We start from the raw sequence: 23,717 nt of genomic DNA, 5'->3' as shown, positions 1-23,717 counted from the left end.
TATGTAGTACGTAGCAAAAACTTCACAGAAATCTTTTACATTACCTGGAATTTACGTTATAGGAGGTATACATTATATGAGCGTCTACTGTACTAGGAATCTCGGGTAGGTAAAAATTCACTCTTAGCAGCTGGATAGTCTAAAGTTTCCTTGACACAAGTAACTGTAGGAGCTAAATTGGCAAAAATTCAATAAATACTCACTCAATGCTTCCATTAACTAAGGTAAGAACTGGAATTGCCAAAACTACACATTAGAGTGGGTATAACATAACGTGTACGCAAAGGGGATATAAATATTGAAAGCATAGAATCAAAATATCAAAAACCTCTGACCCACTTGTGTCTTTTATAATAGATTTCCTTTCAATTTATGTATGTAACAATAGTAAAGAGAATGGCAAATGTAATTCTAATGCAAAGCGTGTGACAAATAGGCACACTGGATGCTTACCAGTGCTCAAGGGTTGTGTCAATCCTAAACATTAGACGCGGCGGTCGTCTTCTCTGAGCTCAGGAGTATTGCAGGCTAAAATAGAGAATGGACTAGTTAGTAGGGTGTGATGCAACAATCCTAAACCTCTTTAGTAGCAACATAAATTATAGATGCACATATTAAATTTTCACCTAGCTGAACTAGACCTGCACGATGTTTCGGTTTGATTCGGTGGTTGCGGTTAGTTTATATTTAATTGAGCCGAATGTTTAATTTCCTGACATCGGACAAAACCGAAAACACCGGTTAACCGGTGTGAGTTTGAGGTGCGGTTTCGGTTTCCATATCATAAAAACTGTGCCTGCGTGCTTGGGCAGTTACACGGAATCTTCCATGGAAATTGACACTACTTTCTCTCGAAAGGTTTTTTAATCTTTACTTTACATATACGTAGGTATCACATCCATTCTCGAAAGCTATTTATCCCTCTCGCTGCCATAAACGCTTTCATGCGTTTTCTAGGGTCCACTGCCACAGATGCATTATTGCGACTTTCCCAGCAATTACGTAGTAACCTGTTTTTATTATTCGTTGACAACATAACCCACGATCTTTAAGACTTGTACGAAGATGACATTGTTGTCCGAAAACTTCTCTAGACGAATCAGCCTAAAACAACGAAGCAATTTTAAACTTTCTAACCTAAAAACGAACATTTTTTTTGTGTGAGTTCATTTTTGTGTACCGCGTGCGAGTCAGAAAACAGGTAATTAGTTATGTTGATCCCATTATAGCCAATTCAGATTTTCGAGATCATACTGATAATTAAAGTAGCAGCATTGTCTCTGATAGTGGTGAAAGTAAGTTTTGTAAGAGTAAGGAACATTGTGGAGAATCGTTTTAGCTTCGCATCGATCGTAGCTTCACATAGCTTTATCATCGCACGAAGTATAGATCCATTGAATTTTTGGATAGCAATGTTGGTTAAAATGTTGTCAAAATAAAATATGTACCATAACAAACATGTTCTAGATAAAGATTGAAAAAAAATACTGTATACATATCATGAAGCAATGTCGGCAGCTTTCGGTAAAATGGCTGGCACTGGGTAGATACTTGAATTTGTACATGGTTGGCAGTGAAAGAATTAAATTTCATTACAAAAATCTTAAGTTAAGGTTCATGAAATGAGGATGTTCATGTTGCCTCGGTGTCAGGTTAACCGCAATCAATTGTGACATTGTTTGACACCGTGGTGAGTCCTCATGTGTGTCGGTTATAAACGGTGTTCAATTGAAGTTGAGGTCGATAACCGAATTAGCATGAGGAGACAAATCGTGCAGGTCTAAGCTGAACAGATTTGTCAATTTAATCAAGGGTTTTAGAGTTATAGCGATGAAAAGGAAAGAGAGCCCCGTGTCATCAAGATGCACTGCCAAGAGAGGATCTTCAGCTGCGCGTAGATCGCCGAAAATCTATCTTATAAACTAAACAGCACCAGGCACCATTTATAAACTAAAGAGCCCCAGGCACCATTTATAAACTAAAGAGCCCAAGCAACATTTATAAACTAAAGAGCCCCAAGAACCATTTAAAAACTAAAGAGCCCCAGGCACCATTTATAAACTAAAGAGCCCCAGGCACCATTTATAAACTAAAGAGCCCCAGGCAACATTTATAAACTAAAGAGCCCCAGGTACCATTTATAAACTAAAGAACCCCAGGCACCATTTATAAACTAAAGAGCCCCAGGCACCATTTATAAACTAAAGAGCCCCAGGCACCATTTATAAACTAAAGAGCCCCAGGCACCATTTATAAACTAAAGAGCCCCAGGTACCATTTATAAACTAAAGAACCCCAGGCACCATTTATAAACTAAAGAGCCCCAGGCACCATTTATAAACTAAAGAGCCCAAGCAACATTTATAAACTAAAGAGCCCCAAGCACCATTTAAAAACTAAAGAGCCCCAGGCACCATTTATAAACTAAAGAGCCACAGGCAACATTTATAAACTAAAGAGCCCCAGGTACCATTTATAAACTAACGAGTCCCAGGCACTATTTGCGTCACTAGTAATGGTGCGTTTACACTGGCCGATTTGATGAGTCGGTGTCGGTAGGTGTGAACAGAAAGATCGGTGTCAGCACCGATCTGAAAGTCGGTGTCGGAGAAACCCAGCAATGCCCGGTTGCACCGACAAATCGGACACTCATCAGCCAATCAGAAGCTAGAAGCCTCTGATTAAATGAGCCTAGACTTTAATGACAGTGCTAAGTTAAAGAAACGAAAGGGCTAGGTTTAATGAGAGGCTAGGAGACTGTCATTAAACTTTCCCTCGTTCTCTTTTTGATAGTGAACCAGCATGGATAGCAACGATGTGAACGCGAGAGTACCAAAAAAATCAAGTTAGTTCTTTAATTTAAATTAATTAAAAGTGAATAGCCAGTTGTACGACTACTAGTACTGCTACTAGTTCTACTATTAGTACTACTGTAAAGGAATTTGCAGGCCCTTGGCACGATCTAGATTATGTCATACAGAAATAAATTGCGGGTGATTTCATTCAATGTTTTATTAGCGAAGGAAATTCACTAGCCGAGGAGCGTACGGCCATTTGCTCTGTCTACTAAGTGAGCGTTGCTCCCTTATATACAATAAAATTGCCCGTTCCGGCTAACGGGACCGAGTGAGAACACCGGCTAACAATGTTTAAATGGCCAATAATTAGGCCCGCTAGTGCGTTGATATGACAACATAAACGACGACAATTGATAGCATAACGAGTAACAAGGCCAACAATAAAAAGGGAATAAAAAGATAATAAAAAGGACAACCCATATAATAAAATATTTACAGACATATAAAATATATACAAACATATAATTACAAGAAGTGTAAAGTGTTGGCCCGGCGTCCACCACACTACTACTACCACAAATATACATTCACCATTCAATCTTCTTCATTATTCATTTTATTTATTATAATTACTCGGACGAAAGAACTGTACGTACAGTTCTTTGCTCAGACTTTCATTGCCTCATTATTCATTCATTGCTTGGCATTTAGTAGTTGCTTCTAGCGGTAGTAGTAGGAGCAGTAATAGTAGTGTAGTACTAGTATATAATTTTCCACATCAAGCGCGTTGATTTTTAAGTGTACTCGTCTTCGCGTGGTCGGGTGAAGGTCAGAACGGCGAAGCGCTGTAATTGGCTGTTGGTACCGACAAAAATCGTTTGATAGTTGCAATGTAAAGGGGAGTCGGTGTCGGCACCCATACGTGAAATGTCTGAGGTATCTGTCTGAGTCGGGGTATTGGCACCTAATCGGAGTCGGTGTCGGCCAGTGTAAACGCACCATAACTGCTGACTTGCCCTTGCAGTGATGAATAGGTTTTTGTGGCATCATCTGGATTACTGCTGATCAGGTGTGTAATGACTTACTGGTAAATTTAAGGTACTTACCGTAAACAAGACATGTTACATGCATTGTCCTAATTAACAATTCTGTGTCCAGCAAACTAGGTCAGCTGCTATCTAAGTAACCTTTTGAGTTCTGTCAGCTGATTAGAATACTAGAGGTGATAAACGTTACAAAACATTTTCCATGCACTTCTTGCAGTTTGTGCAGCTGGTCAAGTGTATGAAAGTATCAAGACACGCGCTAAAAGGATGACTCACCGTAGTATTTTCATCAACATCAAGATTCTCTTCATTGTTCTCCAACACTTTCAGCTCTTTGGGATTGTCTGAACATGACACGAACAGTTGATAGCAATTAAGAATGACATATAAATGGTAACGCTATAAAGGGGGTAGCCATATGTATTGAAAAAGACAGATATGATAAATACAGTCTAAAAACGCAGAATAAGAAGACTAATACTTGTCATTATCACAATAAACAAAAGTCACGATGTTTATCAGAAGCTCTAAACTATTGTCATACAAATCTGCATACTTTCATGTTTGCCATGACTTGACAAACTCATCATGGCAAACAGTGATTACACATACAAATGAGGAAGCAATGTGGTCCACAGGTACAAGTGATACATCACTGTATGGCACTAGTACAAGTGATACATCATTGTATGTATATAGTACAAGTGATACATCATTGTATGTATATAGTACAAGTGATACATCTTTGTATGTATATAGTACAAGCGATATATCACTGTATGGCACTAGTACAAGTGATATATCATTGTATGTATATAGTACAAGTGATATATCATTGTATGTATATAGTACAAGTGATACATCATTGTATGTATATAGTACAAGCGATATATCACTGTATGTATATAGTACAAGTGATATATCATTGTATGTATATAGTACAAGTGATACATCATTGTATGTATATAGTACAAGCGATATATCACTGTATGTATATAGTACAAGTGATATATCATTGTATATATATAGTACAAGTGATATATCATTGTATGTATATAGTACAAGCGATATATCACTGTATGTATATAGTACAAGTGATATATCATTGTATATATATAGTACAAGTGATATATCACTGTATGTATATAGTACAAGTGATATATCATTGTATATATATAGTACAAGTGATATATCATTGTATGTATATAGTACAAGTGATACATCATTGTATGTATATAGTACAAGCGATATATCACTGTATGTATATAGTACAAGTGATATATCATTGTATATATATAGTACAAGTGATATATCATTGTATGTATATAGTACAAGTGATATATCATTGTATGTATATAGTACAAGTGATATATCATTGTATGTCACTAGTACAAGTGATATATCAAGTTGGATGTAAAGAGTTGGTGAACTTGGAGTTATTAATACTGGGGTCAGCTGATCACTCCGAGCAGCACCATATAAAAAAGCTCCGACTTCATTGAAGGTTTACTTGCAACAAAATTCACATTACAGTTATTTGGTATCAAAAGATTCACCATGTCTTATTCTGCTGTGTTATAGGTGCAAAATATGTAGAAATGTAATTAAAAGCTCAAAAACGAACAGTTGATCGCAGCCATCATGAAAACGCCGTAGTTTGGAATATCTTTATCTAGACGACGTACTCAAACATTGTGGTTATTATTTGGACACTTGATGTTATCACGTGAAATTAAATGCCAATAAAAGGCTCAATATAAAACGTTTCATAGCACTAGTTTATGGCCAACACTTCAGGTTCTACCGGAAAGCCCTTATCAAATATAGAAGCTCGCTACTTTACTGCTTTGCTTAAGTTTGGTCTAATCATCGTCGTAATCTGATCATGTGACCCATACTTCCTGCCAAATAACGCGAACAATTTCTGCAGCATTTTTCGACTATCACAGCCTCACAGGTGACCAACAGGCTCGTCATGTTTATCAGAGGATGATATGCAATCCTTCTAGCTAAGGTTAAAAAATTTAACAAATTTTTACGGTAGGTTTTGAGATATCAGCGCCCAAAGTGTCAGCATTACAATGATGATGAAACAGACGCGTAATGACAATAGACATGGTTTTATTGAATGCGTGAAGTGTATTCGTGAAAATATTTCGACGAATGAGGTTGCATGAAAGTGTAAACAGAACTATCTTGTTCAGTTACACCCCATTTGAGCCGGTTTGGAAAGGTATTCCGATCTACAGCGTTTTAGTGATGACGGCGATTAACTGTTCGTTTTTTTGAGCTTTTAAGAGCTTGTAATCGCATTTCCACATATTTTGCACCTATAACACAGCAGATTAAGGCATGGCGAATCTTTTGATACCAAGTACCTGTAATGTGAATTTTGTTGCAAGTAAACATTTAAACAATAATTATAAAGTAAAATGTTAACTATTGGAGACGCTCTTATAACATAAACTTACTACGACTTAAATTCAACTTAGCGTAAAGAATTGATGTAAGGTTTTTGCATTGGACTACGCAAAAAATTCCATATAAGGTAAAGTGTCAAGTCAGTGAAAGTTCTCAAATTTGATTTGAATAAGGAGAATCTCAGTTAGCCGTTAAAATACCGTTTTCTCTCTTGCCGCACTTGGAAGAGAAAATGAAAAGGTTATTTCTATTATTATACATATACTAGCTGTGTCACCCGGTGTTGCCCGTGTAATAGAAGAGTCTTTGGATAGAAAGTTGATTTGTATTTAACATATAACAACATTTGCCATTCTAACTTTCAAACTACATATCATTAGAGGAGTGTGTCGTGTAGTTGAACTAAATTAGGAGAAAAATAAAAAGCAACTGTAAAGGTTTTAAAACTTTGTCAAACAACTGTACCTTTCAAGCTAGTAGCCTGGCATATTGCCAATAGAAAATTCCACTAAGCTAGTTAATAAGGTTAGGCTTCCAATGACGGTAAGCCATGACTTTGAGTCTGCATTGTTGTCCAGCTCAGCTGTTCTAATAATAGCTATAGCCGGAAAACAGACGAACTTTGAGAAATATACCCGGCAGAATATACCCTGGTATATATAGATATACTAGTACCCTATCAGTCTAGTTCGCCGTAGCAGACTGTCAAATGTGTCGATATAGCACCGAGAATAAGTAACTGCGCAACTATTTAGAACTACTTGAAGGCGATCAATCGAAGCAGGCGTTAGTGTGTCGGTATACCAAGCTGCATGTCGCAAGCTAGTCTTGTCGAATGATATATTTAATACTAACCTCTAACCCTGACGAGGGATAGATGGACAGACAAACAGAGACCATTCTTAAAGTAAAGATATATTTCTGTTTCACTTTATTTTCGTCACATAAAATACTTTCTATTATATTTTATTTGCAGAATAGACCGTGCTGTCTACAAGCAAAATGAGAAAAATTGATGTAAATTGACGTAGAAGGCGTATGCTCAACTCAACTCGGAGTGAAATTCATTCATGTAATCATGGTCAATAAACGGAGTGAAAGTGACAAAAAAAAGGAGAAAGGTTATCGATAAAAACCAATATGACTACAGTAACTGTACAGTAACTGAAGTATTATTATTAGTAGAGTAGTATGTAGTAATACTAAGTCGAGCTTTTTCTTTTTTAAGAGTAAAAGGTGTGAGTTAGGGAAAATCTTACGACAGATTAGACAATTTACATTTATTTTACTGCTCGTATAACATAAAATGCCTATAACGTAAATGTTTTTGGAATGGATTATTTATGTTGTAGGAGCGTCTACTGTATATAGGGGTTTGCAAATATGCTGATGCTTGAGCTACAGTACGCTTCCTAAAGCTAACAACACACCGACTGTTCACTAAAACACTTTAATCAAAACAAAGCGATAGCTATAATTGTGATATAGCCTCGCAGGATGAGGGCCCAAGATAAGTCTTCCAGTTATCATATGCATTATTGTTTATTATTGTATTATCATCCTTACTTTCATAGTCATCGTCATCATCATCACCTTCATATGTACCATCTTCAACTACACCACGAATATCGACTCCTTCTTCAAGGTCTTCACTAGTTGCTATTTTGTTTTTTTCGCTTTCAATGTCTATTTCCCTCTTCTCCTCGACGTTCCCAGCAGCATTCTCCTCGACGTTCCCTGCAGCATTCTCCTCGACGTTCCCTGCAGCATTCTCCCCGACGTTCCCTGCAGCATTTTCCCCGCCGTTCTCCCCGACATTCTTCTCTAATTTGTCACTTTCTAAAAGTATAACCCAACATACACCGACATAAGACACTTGTTGGCAATGTAGTTTTAACTCTCATCGCAATGTTAAAAGATATAATATGTGTGAACTGCAGTTTTACAATCACGGCATCGTTGAATGTCAACAGTTTTAAATAATTATAACTTGACAAAAGAAAATTAACTCGCAACTCATAAACATAAACTTGTATTTCCTCATAAATCAGAAAAGACAGGAAATAGTAAGAAATTACATATGGTGTGTGAGTTAACTAGGTTTCCTGCAATCACCTGGCTTTTTTAATATACCGGTAAGTACAGATCAATATGTACAGATCAATATGTACAGATCAATATGCGCATCAGCATTTGGCCTCAAATCGAAGACCTTTAATACAAAGGTAATTTCTCTATTTACCATCAAAAAGTTTGTCTGAATTAAATGCAACTTGGCCTTCACCAGAAACAAAGTCTAAAAAATCAACAGACTCAAGTGCCCACAGATGATCTATATGAATGCTAGCGGGTAGTCTGTATGAGTGCTAGCGGGTAGTCTGTATGGGTGCTAGCGGGTAGTCTGTATGAGTGCTAGCGGGTAGTCTGTATGAGTGCTAGCGGGTAGTCTGTATGAGTGCTAGCGGGTAGTCTGTATGAGTGCTAGCGGGTAGTCTGTATGAGTGCTAGCGGGTAGTCTGTATGAGTGCTAGCGGGTAGTATGTATGAGTGCTAGCGGGTAGTCTGTATGAATGCTAGCGGGTAGTCTGTATGAGTGCTAGCGGGTAGTCTGTATGAGTGCTAGCGGGTAGTCTGTATGAGTGCTAGCGGGTAGTCTGTATGAGTGCTAGCGGGTAGTCTGTATGAATGCTAGCGGGTAGTCTGTATGAGTGCTAGCGGGTAGTCTGTATGAGTGCTAGCGGGTAGTCTGTATGAGTGCTAGCGGGTAGTCTGTATGAATGCTAGCGGGTAGTCTGTATGAGTGCTAGCGGGTAGTCTGTATGAGTGCTAGCGGGTAGTCTGTATGAGTGCTAGCGGGTAGTCTGTATGAGTGCTAGCGGGTAGTCTGTATGAATGCTAGCGGGTAGTCTGTAAGAGTGCTAGCGGGTAGTCTGTATGAGTGCTAGCGGGTAGTCTGTATGAGTGCTAGCGGGTAGTATGTATGAGTGCTAGCGGGTAGTCTGTATGAGTGCTAGCGGGTAGTCTGTATGAATGCTAGCGGGTAGTCTGTATGAATGCTAGCGGGTAGTCTGTATGAGTGCTAGCGGGTAGTCTGTATGAGTGCTAGCGGGTAGTCTGTATGAGTGCTAGCGGGTAGTCTGTATGAGTGCTAGCGGGTAGTCTGTATGAGCCATGCTAAAATAATCTTCACTAGTAATAAAATTTTGCATCTTTTAATGTATAGAATCAACTGACAGGATATAAAATACAGCAGAGACCTTGAGTATCCTGTACCATGACAGAATTCACCTCACAACTACAGCACAGACCTTGAGTATCCTGTACTATGACAGAATTCACCTCACTACTACAGCACAGACCTTGAGTATCCTGTACCATGACAGAATTCACCTCACTACTACAGTGAAGACCTTGAGTATCCTGTACCATGACAGAACTCATCTCACTACTACAGCACAGACCTTGAGTATCCTGTACCATGACAGAAATCACCTCACTACTACAGCACAGACCTTGAGTATTCTGTACTATGACAGAATTCACCTCACTACTACAGCACAGACCTTGAGTATCCTGTACCATGACAGAAATCACCTCACTACTACAGCACAGAACAGACCTTGAGTATCTTGCACCATGACAGAATTCACCTCACTACTACAGCACAGACCTTGACCAGAGACAGAATTCAACTTCTTACTACTGCAGCTATATTTCTCAAGCAAAACAGACCACAATATCGAGCACAGAGGATCTATGCATTGGAGCATTAGAAAGCAAAATGACTCGCTGACACAATACGGTTGTGTTAACGGATATAGAGGAGGTAAAAGAGGCAGCATGATCACCTGCTATACCATCAGTGTGCGGCTCTTCCCCAGCGTCTCCAGCATTCTGCGCTCTAGACAGAGATTCATCAACTGCAAAAATTTGTCATGTAATTAGATGGAGCGAAGAGCACAAACTGGAGTCATATGAAATAAAGAACAGAAAATTAGATAAAACATTATATGAATAAAGCAGAACAATGCAGAGAAATTAGAAAGGTATATAGAAACATTCAAACGGCTAACCAGAAAAAGACACATGGTTAGTACCAGGCACTAAAAAGGCATTATTACTAACCTTCTCCTGTGCCAAGAGCTGTATCATCCATGACTTGATTGGTCACCTCCTTATTGATGCTTTCTGGAGCTGAGTTAGAATTTATATTGTTGGCATTATTCATTTCGCCATTCACCTCTACACCAGCATTATTCATTTCGCCATTCACCGCTACACCAGCATTATTCACTTCGCCATTCACCGCTACACCAGCATTGACATCCACACTATCCACATTAGCAGCTACATCTCCAGCTGAATTCTCAACTCCGACAGGATTAGCTGAATCTTTTGGCTGAGCCTGAACACCACTATTCACCGCATCAGACCTTCCAGCCTGCCGACAACAACAAAACACATATGTAAAGGAAAATACTATGACCTTAGTATTGCCCTATTGACCTGTCACCCAAACTCCATAAAATACATTATTAGCATAAATAGCAAAATCATAACCACAGTAGCTGCTAGCTAGGGTCACACCTAAAGAGTCCTCAAGGGTTGAGACACTCGGGAGGACTCTCTTTCAGAAGGGTGACACCATAGAGTTATCTCCCCCTAGAGTGATAACTGTGCATTCAACAACACGAGCGAGCGTTTCCGGTGCCAACAAGGAGCGTTTAGGCCACGCCCCTTTTTTGTGCTAGTCAATCGCAGTGATCGACAGAACAATAACGTCAGCCGTGAGAATGATCATGAATTTCCAGTTAAGATAGTAATTATTGCTCATATTAAAGAAATGATGATTATAGTTTATTACTCTAATATATGCTTATTATTTAAAGCAATTCAATACCTACATGCATTGCAAAGGCACTGAATAGATGGTGTTAAGTAAGTGAGTTAATGCAATCAGTTACTCCAATGATATACAGCCCCCTCACATGAGGGGCTGTATATCACTGGTTATTCATAGATAAGATAGATAGTCATACTGGGGTTGTATTACATTGGTGTGATGGGAAACTAATCGACTGCCATCAACTGAAAGTATTGACATTGTATGGTGATAGAGTGATTCATTGTCACCTCAGTTCACAAACAGCCCTTGCATGTAATCTTAGATTTCAATACATATCAATCAAATACATAGACTAGCTTGAAGCAAAGATGTCCACTAGTTAGTGGACATCTTTGCTTGATGTAAGCAAGCAAAAAGTTTGAAAGTTAGAGTGGCAAACGTTGTTATATGTTAGATAAAAATAAATTATACTTAATTATACTAAATTATATTTATTTAAAAATAAAATAGACTTTTTATTACTTTATTTATTAAATAAAGTAATAAAAATTAGCTATGATTACAATAATTTTTTATTGTAATCATAGCTAAACATTATATTTAGCATTACTTGCTAATTATTTTACATTTAAACACATTTGCAGTTTCATTTTTCTTCATAATTCATTTTAACAAAAAACTTCTTTCATGATATGAAGTTTAAAAATGGTAGTTGTTTGAAAAAGCTTGAAAACATTTACAGTTGTTTTTATTTTCTCTCCTCTCTTCACTTATTTCAATTACACAAAACACTTTTCATAATATGTAGTTTGAAAGTTAAAGTGGTAAATGTTGTTATATGTTAAATAAAAATAAATTATACTTAATTCTACTAATTACAATTATAAATTATATAAAAATAAAATAGACTTTTTATTACCTTATTTATTAAATAGTTTTTCTTTGTAATCATAGCTAAACAGATTATATTTAGCCATTACTTGCTAATTATTTTACATTTAAACACATTTACAGTTTTATTTTTTTTCCTAATTTATTTCAACAAAACACTTCTTTCATGATATGAAATTTAAAAGTTGTAGTTGTTTGAAAAAGCTTGCAAACCTTTAGAGTTGTTTTCTTTTTCCTCTTAATTCATTTAAACTGCTTAAAAATATTTTCTCATGATATGAAGTTTAAAAGTTAGAATAGTAAATGTTATACAAAAATAAATTTTCTGTCCAAATACTTTTTTATTACTCGGGCAACACCGGGTAGTACAGCTCGTAGTTGATGGCAGTTGATTAGCTTCCCATCACACCAATGTAATACAACCCCAGTATGACTATGTATGTTATCTATGAGTAACTGCTTGCATTACCTTCACTTTCACTCACTATCTATTCAGTGCCTTGGCAAGTCATGTAGGTATCAGGGATTACGTGTATGTCACAATTTCCATTTTCATAATTCATTTCCATATTATTTCCATTTCCATAACATTTCCATAATTCATTTCCATATTATTTCTATTTCCATAACATTTCCCTACTTCATTTCCATAACATTTCCATAATTCATTTCCATATTATTTCCATTTCCATAAAAGTTCCATAATTCATTTCCATATTATATCCATTTCCATAATTCATTTCATATCATTTCCATTTCCATATTAGTTCCATTTCCATAATTCATTTCCATATTAATTCCATTTTCATAACTCATTTCCATATTATTTCCATTTCCATATTATTTCTATTTCCATAATTCATTTCCATATTAATTCCATTTCCCTACTTCATTTCCATTTCCATATTATTTCCATTTCCATAATTCATTTCCATATTATTTCCATTTCCATAAAGGTTCCATAATTCATTTCCATATTAATTCCATTTCCATAATCCATTTCCGTGTTATTTCCATTTCCATAATTCATTTCCATATTAATTCCATTTCCCTACTTCATTTCCATTTCCATAATTCATTTCCATATTATTTCCATTTCCATAAAAGTTCCATAATTCATTTCCATATTAATTCCATTTCCATATTATTTCCATTTCTATAGCATTTCCATAATTCATTTCCATATTATTTCCATTTTCATACCATTTCCATTCTTGTAAAATAAAATTTCCATGTCCATTTCCCTAAAATTATGGAAATATTTATGTTTATGGAAATGAAAAAGTAAACATTTCCATAATATGTTTAGCAATCCCTGGTAGGTATTGGAATTGCTTTAAATAATAAGCATATATTAGAGTAATAAACTATAATCATCATTTCTTTAATATGAGCATTAATTACTATCTCAACTGGAATTCATGATCTTTGTTTAACCCTTCTCATGGCTGATGTTATTGATCTAGTCAATCACTATGACTGACTAGCACAAAAAAGAGGCGTGGCCTAAACGCTCCTTGTTGGCACCGGAAACTCTCGTGTAGTTATCACTCTAGGGGAGACAACTCTATGGGTGACACTCTCTGAGGACTCTTTATGAGGGTCTTATTTCTCGACAGAGGAATGACACCCTCAGAGAGAGCGTCTCACTCCTCTCTCTGAGGGTGACACCCTTGAGAGAGTCCAGGTCATCGTCGACTTATGATTGCATTCCGTTTTGACCGACAGGTCATAAACCGCTCTGGACGTAAGTTTAACCAGTAAATATAGTATTATTCACACCCCTCTTTATATATAAAATCATACAAATGCAATCAAAAATCAGAATACAATTCATTTTCAAAGTATACTTCTTTTTGTCCAGCAACGAACATTCATATCGACAACAGACTACTGTGTAGGCTAAAAACAAGTTTACTCGTACAGTACTTTGGATTTAGGCTACGTAAAATAATTGTAGACTTACTGCATTTGAATTGTGACCGAAAACATTTCAACAAATACTAAAATATAAAAAATTTCCCTAAACAAAGTCAACGACAACCTGTATACACCTTAGCGCATTCAAATAAAATGGCCATAGCAGATCGTATTCATATCCTATGTATAGGTAAATTAGTTGAACAACAAACTCCAAGAAATATATATCTAGTAAACTTCAATCTATAAATGCGAAATGATTAGACCACACAGGAACAGCTTCACAACACTTTCAGCCATCTGGATGCTGTTGTTACTCGCTTGCCCTTGTTGGCAAGATACTGGATTATCATTTTGTTGGATAAAACAAAACAAGCAGCAACCATAGCTGAGTTGCGGAGGAAACCACTACTAATGAAAAATTTGAAGTAGATTTTCCTTAAAAGATCACAAAGAATCATTTAAATAGACATGTTATCAATGTAGTTGATGTGTGATTCACTGACTTGGGTTTTGTCCATAAAGCTGTGCAAGTCTGCTAATACTACCTGACCATAGAGCTGTGCAAGTCTGCTAATACTACCTGACCATAGAGCTGTGCAAGTCTGCTAATACTACCTGTCCATAGGCTGTGCAAGTCTGCTAATATTACCTGACCATAGAGTTATGCAAGTCTGCTAATACTACCTGTCCATAGAGCTGTACAAGTCTGCTAATACTACCTGTCCATAGAGCTGTGCAAGTCTGCTAATACTACCTGTCCATAGAGTTATGCAAGTCTGCTAGTACTACCTGTCCCTTTTTACAGATTGTAAACATCTATACTGGAGAAAAGTGAGCGTGACTGTGTAACAGAGATTACACTTACCTCCGAACTCTGTATGCCAACATTGGGTGACTGAATTGGTATGTTTTGGTTAGGGTTGATAACTTGCTACAAAAGTGACAAACTCATACATGTACCTGGTCAATAATGCATGACTGTCAGCTACTACATGCTTGGTCGAAGCAGCGAAATTGGAGCAGCCACTTCAGTTCAAACTCGACATACAAACACAAAGTCACAAACACAAGCTCCATACAGCCAAACAGCTATATATGAACTAAACTTAAATTTACTCCCACATTTCCTCATCATGTCAAAACCATTGTGTTGAAATAGACATTCTCATATGAATAAACAGTCTCTCATCTAATTCATTCCACAGCCTAATGATGAGTACTCTACTTCAGATAATTGCACAGCGCATTGCAACAAAGGCATTATATAAAAACTAAATAATAACTAAATTATATGCGCAGAACTGAGTTAGTACAACAACACAAATAGAAACCACAAAGAGACACAAAATTGAAAGTGTAGAGTTGGTGATGCGCAAGGAGGGCCCATGATAGAGATACACACCGTAACTTGCTCTAACTAGAGGTGAAGTTCACACTAATTTTTTTTATATAGTTTTCAGTATTTTTTGACATTTTACGCCACATTTTCAATTTCACCAACCCCTAATCTTCACTAACGAAACTACATACAATGCTTCGAAAAACCTAAAAATTACTTTGGTCACCAAATCAAATATAAGCTGGAACATTACACCATATGTTAAAAAACTACTAAGTTGAGTAGATCATAATTATAGGTTTATGGCATTCCTTTTCATCAATATAAAACATACTAGCTGAAAGTCCGGCGTTGCCCGGGTAATAAAAAAGTCTTAGGTCAGAAAATGGATTTGCATTTAACGTTTAACAACATATGCCATTCTAACTTTCAAACTACATATCACGAGAAAAGTGTTTTGTGTAGTTGAAATTCTTTAATAGAAAAAAAAAACAACTGTAAAGGTTTTCAAACTTGTCAAACTGCAACTTTCAAACTTCATATCATGAGGGAAAAGTTTTGTGCAGGTCAAATAAATTACGAAAAAATAAAACAACTATAAAAGGGTTTAAATATAAATGTGAAATAATTAGCAAGTGATAGCTAAATTAAGTCGGTTTTACTATGATTACAATAAAAGATGACTTGGTAATGATACAATTATTACGAACTGGGAAAACAAAATAAAAATCCTGAATATGTTGAATTAATAATAATCATTATTGTATAGAAGTGTGTGTTCACTTTCACTGCCATCCATGTACAAATTTAGCAATCGGCCTACGGCCAGTTATTTTACCAAAAAAGGCCGATATTGCTTTATGATATGTAAACAATATTTTTTCAATTTCAAACTGTATCTACAACATTTTTGTTACATATTTTATTTTTCTAATATGTTAAAAACCACTGCTATGCAATAAATTCGATGTATCTATACTTTGTGTGTTGAAAAAGCAATGTGAAGCTACGATCGCTACGAAGCTAAAACGATCCGAAAGCTAAACGATGAGAAATATATACCTGTATAGATTGAGCAGTCTATGACAAAACAGAGAGTGGTACACGATAGTGTTTAATAATTTAACACAAGCTGAATGAAGTAACATATTAATATTCACTAGTAGTAGAAATAAACTAGTTCTATCTAATGTATGTACTAAAACCTCCACATATCAACGATTTATTTATGAGATATTTAATAAAGAAGTTTTAGAGCAACCATCTTGTTTGATATATAGAACAAATCAAATTATGAGAATTGTTACTATGTGGTAAGCAATGGAGACGACCAGCATTCGTACCAGCAGTTAGTACACAAAACTAAAAATAAAATATGCAGTAAAAATAAATTAAAATACAATAAAACATTTATAGTTAAAAGTTGACTTGCAACAAAATTTACATTACACTTGCTTGGTATCAAAAAATTCACCATCTCTTACTCTGCTGTATTGTTGGTTCAATATATGTAGAAATGTGATTACAAGCTCTTAAAAGCTCACAAACGAAGTAAAAAAAACGTCGTAGGTTGGAATCCCTTCCGAAATGGCTCAAATGTGACGTAGCTGAACACCATGTGCTTCTGTTTACACTTTCATGCAACTTCATTCATCGAACCATTTTCACAAATATTTCAACTTCACGCATTCAATAAAACCATGTCTACTGCCCTTGCGCGTCTATTTCATCGTCAATGTAACGCTGTCACTTTGAGCACTGATATCTCAAAACCTACCGTAACAATTAGTTTAATATTTTAACCTTAGCTCGAGGATGTGCATAGCATACTCTGATCAACATGAGGAACCTGTTGTTCACCTGTGATGGTCCAAAATGCTGCAGAAGTTGTTCGCGACATTTGGCGGAAAATATGGGTTGCATGATTAGATTATGACTATATGATTAGACCAAGCTGAAACAAAACTGTAGAGTAATGAGCATCTATATTTGATTAGGGCTTTCCAGTAGAACCCGAAGTATTTGTCATGAACTAGTGCTAAGAGATGTGTTATATAGAGCCTTTAATTCACGTGATGACATCACGTGTCAAAACAATGACCCCGTTGAGTACGTAATCAAAATGAAGGGATTCTAACCAACAGAAGTTTTTTTAATTGTTGGTTATTGAGCTTTTAAGAGCTTGTAATCACATTTCCACATATTTTGAACCTACAACACAACAGAGTAAGACATGGTGAACCTTTTGATACTAAATAACTGAAATGTGAATTTTGTGGCAAGTCAACCTTTAACCTTAATTTTAAGTATCCTCAACAGTCTCTCCCTTACTTCCTCCATGCATATACCTTCATTAGCGAGAGATGTTTTCCTCCATGCTAAGTAGTTGTAATGAGCCCAATTTTATTATGCTAATATCAACTTCTAGTGTATTTGTATGTTCAATTACTATTTGGCATGTTTTTTGTTGGTTACAATTGTTTTTGATAGAGTAGTTTTGCATAGCTACTCATGAAAGAATTGTGTTTGAGATACGATCATCGACCATACACACATATACGATACAAATACGATCATCGACAAAAAATAATCTTATATGTCACTTTACTAGCTAATATAATATGTTCATCTAAAACCAATGTGTCCATTTTCTTAGTCCAGGGAAATTTGTTGCTGCACATCATACAATCTTGTTATTCCTTTATCTACACCCAAATGATAGATGAGAAAAACTAAGTCTAGTGATCGTAGTGTTAGAAGTTTCCTGAGCAAAATCAAGAGACACAAAGTGTCAGTACCAAGCAACACAATGGTCTCACATGGCTACGGAATAGAGATAACTATCATAGTTACCACTGGATTCTGCATCCTACTTCTACATTCTTGTTCAGCTCTTATGTAGCAATTGGCTTGCTGGTCGGCAGAAGGGTGTCTGAAAAAAAGTAAAACTGGTACAAATTAAAAAATTTGCAGGTCTTAGAATGAATGCATTAAAAAGAAATTCTAGTCTTTCAAAGGTTGACTTGCAACAAAATTCACATTACAGTTATTTAGTACCAAAAGATTCACCGTGTCTTACTCTGCTGTGTTGTGGATGCAAAATACGTGGAAATGTGATTACAAGCTCCTAAAAGCTCAAACTAACAGTTCATCGCAGCCATCACGAAAACGCCGTAGATCAGAATCCCTTTCCAAAACGGCTCAAATGTTTCACTGATATCTCAAAACCCACCGCAAAAAATTCGTTTAATTTTTTAACTTTATCTTTAACCTTAGGAGTGCATAATCATCCTCTGATGAACATGTGGATACTGTTGGTCACCTGTAATAGTCGAAAATTGCTGCAAAAATTATTCGCGCTGTTTGGCAGGAAGTATGGGTCACATGATCGGATTACGACTAGACGATTAGACCAAGCCGAAGCAAAACTGTAAAGTAGCGAGCATCTTTATTTGATATGGGCTTTTTGGTAAAACCCCTAACTGTTTGTCATAAACTAGTGCTACGAGAAGTTTTATATTGAGCCTTTTATTGGCCTTTCAATTCACGTGATAACATCACGTGTCAAAACAATAACCAAAATGTTTGAGAACGCCATCAAAATAAAGAAATTACAAACTACGGCGTTGTCATGATGGCCGCGATTAACTGTTCGTTTTTGAGCTTTTAAGAGCTTGTAATCACATTTCCACATATTTTGCACCTACAACACAGCAGAGTAAGACATGGTGAATCCTTTGATACCAAATAACTGTAATGTGAATTTTGTTGCAAGTCAACCTTTAAATAAAATAATTTGCTCTTCAAGATGAAAACTCAATCTATATAACAGGATAAGCAAATTCAGAGTTAAAAATGATGAAAATTCAAATGTTGGTACAAATGGCTCTAGAAAGACTTACGTAAAGTTCTCAGGTAAGGAGACATGCTGAGATAAAAGGTAATCAATTCCATCTTTACCAAGTTCGACAGCAACATAAGACATGATGTCTGCTTTTTCTTTTTTCAACTGACTGTAAGTAAAAATGATGCACATTACAAAAATGCAGTTCTACCGGTATAATAAATCTTTAACACCTAATAGTAGCGCATAGTGTGACAACTCACCTGAGATATTGTTGCAAATCATTATTCTCGTTTGTAGATGTCTGCAATTTTTCACCAGCTTCCCTATAAAGACGGAGACCGATTTAAGTAGTTAAAACCCCTGATACCTATAGATAGATCTGCCCAGAACTTTGAATAAATGTGCACTGACTACATCTGACTAGAAACACTCGAGTAGTCTGAGGTACATTCTAGTTGCATACAGAAACAAAGATCACTTACTTTAGAGATAAGGTCAGTTGATCCTTTGAACTCTGGGCATCCTTTAAATCGTTTTGTGACTTTGTGAGCTCATCTTAAATAAAAAAATAAGTTTTACAATGCTTCCTTATGCTTAACTTTGTTTTAGTATGCATGAGATTCGAACTTTGCCAATTTAATTATAAATTTGTAGTTAAAAAATTGCGTATGAGGAGCTACATTTACTAGATGGCCATGATAACCAGTAGAGCTGAAAATATTTGAAGATTTATCTTGAATAATGACAGCGATAGAAAAGCACTATTCATGCAAAAATACTATTCAACATCTATTCCATGCAGCAAATAATAGCATATACCTAAACTTAACATCGTTAATTAACCTGCAAAATGAGTATGTTTGCTCAAATCTGGTGTAATATTACCAGTAGCGCTAATAAGCAGAACCACAAACCTCTAAAGTCATCTAGTTTCTTTTGGAGATCACTACGAAAAGACTCCCATTCATCCTATAAAATCAATAGCAGACATCTGACTTGCAATGCTATTACTGACACAGTGACAGTCTTAGCCTACATATTACAATATTTTTAACATGCAGATGTTAAAAGGTATTTTTCGCCTTCATGTTTTTGTACACAAACCCTATGGGTCTATCCATAATCACCATTGTTACAATTAGAGCAGAAATTTATTTATAAAAATATTTGCATTACATTTAAAATGATTTTAAATCAGATATTCTTGTAGAGCTCAACAAGCTCTTTTGAATGATGTATAATATGTCACATTAACGTTAATTTTTACTGAGAAATCTTTTAGTTAGTGTGTCACTCGCGTTACATCAGAGAAATATACATTTTGAAGAGCTAGTTGCTTATCCTTAAAACTCTCTGATTTGGTGGGAAGCACAATTATAAAAACTTATTTGTCTTATTTTAAAGAAGCTTGCTGACCTATGCACTAAAATTTATCCAGATATTAGATGGTAGTTGTGAACTCCAAGCTTGTAAACATGTCACCGCTGTTACATTCGATTGTCACCATCGTTACGCTTCTTATATTCTGTAAACTTAAAAGTATTTAAGTTCACTGCAATGAGATCAATAATGGTATTAAAGCTAATGATTAAAATATATATATATATATTTTAATCATTAGCTTTAATACCATTATTGATCTACCCATTTTGGTATATATATATATATAGACAAGCCTTAACTTAAAATGTTTTTTATTGGTTTCAAAGTATAAAATGTAATAATACAATAGTAATAATACATGACAAGCATGGTTAAGCTTAAATAACGTAAGATGAAACAATGAATATTGATCATGTAATTGTGAGAATGTACTAACAAAATGTATTAGATCATTCTGCATGCTCTAAATCTTCTGTAAAACAGTACTGATCTCTTTTAGAGAGAGTAGGACAAGACAGTGACTTGGCTATGTGATGAAATTCTACGCATGCTATATTTTGGTATTAACAACAAGTGTTTTTTGACTTCACTCTTTTAAAAAAACCTGCACTTCAGCTTCGAGGGCATCTACACTTTTTACCACTCCTACATAATGCCTAGAAGTTTTTTCCAGGCAGCAATGTTAGCACAAAATTACCTTCTTTCAATGTGCTTGCTAGTTGTTTGATGGGTTCGAAATTGCATTCTTTTTATGGATCACTAATTGCATGGTCATCAGGATCAAAAGTAAAAAGTTGAAACTTTTCAAAGGAATACTTTTACTTTTCTTTTTCTATTTCTTTGTTTTATTTTATCTTTTCTCATCTCTAATGCCATCTTCCGACAATGATAGTCCAACTGTCATTGCTAGTTTATGGACAGTCTGGCGACCTTTGCTTGAGCTGTTTAGAAGTGCTCGATCAATCTTTTTACAGCTTTATCTTCAGATAGTGGGCTGCCAAATCTGGAAGTGGTTGCTACAAAAAATGTACTTAAACTTTAATAATTTTTTTACAAAATACTTGAAACATTAACTTGAAACATCCATAATGTACGCAGATGTAGTAAAGCATTAAGTTTTTTGAAGAAAAAAATGAATGTACATACCTGGTAATTTTACTTTCAAATGTTTTTCCCCATCTCTGTATTGCTAAACTCTAATTCTTGCTGTTTCTCGCGTTTCCTCCAATTGATCTTCTGTAAGTTGTGCTCTTCTTTTTGTTCTACTCTTTTGATTCTGACTAGCTTGGCCAGTCAAATATTCAGTCTATTGTTTCGAACATTGACTTATTTTGTTACGATATTTACGCATCTGCTCTGCTGACGTTGTCTTACCCATGTTGAAAGCAGAAAAGACCAGCAGACTTTCCACAACAATATTCTGTTTCAAGCTCTTGTTACAAGTTACTCCCATGAGTAGATTTGACTAAATTTTGAACCATTTTCAGTATCGGAGTCGCAAGCCTTAGTAATACATTTGTAAGGTAGCAACCGTTTGCTAACTTGCTAGAAGAAGCTTGTTAAGTTCTCACAATGGCTTAAGTTTAAAATATAATGAGTAACTCATACATGAGAACATCAACAACACCACAAATTACTGTTAAATGTGAAATTCACTCAAATTAATCCTATAATTATATGAGTTGAGGGGTGTAACAATGGTGACAGCGTAACAGCGGTGACGCCAATTTCGGAAATATGTGAAACTTTGAGCAAAACTGAAATTAGTTAAAGGTATAGCGTATGAAGTTAGCGTTGAAAACAAATTAGTACCAATTTTGAGCTAATAATACAAGTGTAGTAGAAACTTATTGATGTTTCCTGTCACCATTGTTACTCAAAACAGGCCAACTGATAAAAGAGCCCCACACCAATAGATCAGTGCCCACAATATCAATTTATGCATTAACGGACAGCAAAGCCGTTGTGAAATCCATTACAATTAGATATTTGTGTTCATAATAATATGTATACCATGTACAAGCATCTCTATATTGTTATTATGACTATAAAGTATTTTGTGCATATACACTAACTTCAGCAAACTATTAAAGCATGATAGAGGAGCACTACCCCCCAATTATTTTCTATTTTGGGGTTTGGTATGTATACTTCATATATGAAGCATTATTTTAATGAAATTACTGTTTTGAAATTTTGCCAAAACATCCATTTATTTTGGATAGACCCCTATATAAAATTTAATAAAAAGAACTTTAAAGTTAACAAGTGTACGCAAAATAATTAATTGTAAATATAGCTAAGAAGTGGAACAAAACATTCTTGAATATACCTTTGTAAGTATATCCAAGAATAAGTAACTCAGAATGAATGAGAAATGCCATGCTTTGCTAACAATTTAATTCATAAAAATATCGTCAAATTTTTTTTATAAATTTCATCTAGTTTTTAAAAAAATTGTTGGAGTTTCAATAACATATTAACCGATGAAGTCAAGAATTCACCAAATAATGCTCTGTGTTCTTAGCATCATTGAGCTACGCCGTCAGGCAATCATTCATTTTTATTTCTACCTTATCATCCGAAAGCCGACTGTTTTCAGTTTGCAAAGCTTTAATTTTTTCTTCTTTTTCCTGAATAGAATCCTTATATTTCTTCTCCAACGTTTGCGAGTTTTCTTGGGTCATTGATACACTGGCAATCAGCTCTCTGTTTAACCGACTAGTTTTCCAATAATTGAAACTAAGTATAACAATCACAACAAACAGCCCAGGCAGTAAAAAAGGTGGTGATTTGCTGAATCTGTGAGGTCTCTGCGTGTGGCCATTCATGATTATATCGCCTTCGAGCTGCGAGCAAGTCAGCCTCGTGAAGGTTATTATGCGTTGGCGTTCAAGGTGCTTTACAGGAAACGCAACCACAGCGTCGCTTCGATGAAGTAAGCATAGAGTTGCTTCATCGATACGGTAGTTTATTACAATTACAAATTAACCGCAGTATACTCGATCAAAGAGGTTAATAGCTGTGTGGCGTTAGGGCTTCGCAGTATTATAGGCTGTGAGTATCATTGAACTTAAAACCTTCAAGTTTTAAGTTCAATGGTGAGTATAACCAAATCTTTGGTCAGTCATTAGGGCGACAAGCATTTTCGTTTAAAAGGCGACAACTTCACAGGCTAACAAGTCCCGATTATTAGCGAAAAATTTGTCTGCTGTTTCGTTGA

General features: G+C 35.6%; 1 protein-coding gene across 1 annotated transcript in view; it reads right to left on the bottom strand.

Moving 5' to 3' along the window:
* The window catches only part of LOC137387395 (myb-like protein X), a 31,219-nt gene extending 7,845 nt beyond the window's left edge, over positions 1-23,374 (bottom strand). Inside the window, exons 1-12 of the mRNA XM_068073808.1 lie at positions 23,068-23,374; positions 20,026-20,080; positions 19,594-19,666; positions 19,372-19,434; positions 19,167-19,277; positions 18,118-18,196; positions 14,791-14,856; positions 10,391-10,706; positions 10,114-10,185; positions 7,832-8,104; positions 4,121-4,188; positions 454-528 (exon numbers count right to left, since the gene is read on the bottom strand). Of these exons, the coding sequence (XP_067929909.1) occupies positions 478-528; positions 4,121-4,188; positions 7,832-8,104; positions 10,114-10,185; positions 10,391-10,706; positions 14,791-14,856; positions 18,118-18,196; positions 19,167-19,277; positions 19,372-19,434; positions 19,594-19,666; positions 20,026-20,080; positions 23,068-23,325 (1,485 nt within the window). The 5' untranslated portion in view covers positions 23,326-23,374 and the 3' untranslated portion in view covers positions 454-477. The remainder of the gene's footprint in view (positions 1-453; positions 529-4,120; positions 4,189-7,831; positions 8,105-10,113; positions 10,186-10,390; positions 10,707-14,790; positions 14,857-18,117; positions 18,197-19,166; positions 19,278-19,371; positions 19,435-19,593; positions 19,667-20,025; positions 20,081-23,067) is intronic.
* Positions 23,375-23,717: the final 343 nt, after the last annotated feature.

Source organism: Watersipora subatra, chromosome 2 (assembly GCF_963576615.1).
Source record: "Watersipora subatra chromosome 2, tzWatSuba1.1, whole genome shotgun sequence".
In the NCBI taxonomy this organism is placed as follows: domain Eukaryota; kingdom Metazoa; phylum Bryozoa; class Gymnolaemata; order Cheilostomatida; family Watersiporidae; genus Watersipora; species Watersipora subatra.
This window is presented reverse-complemented; position numbering and strand designations above follow the sequence as displayed.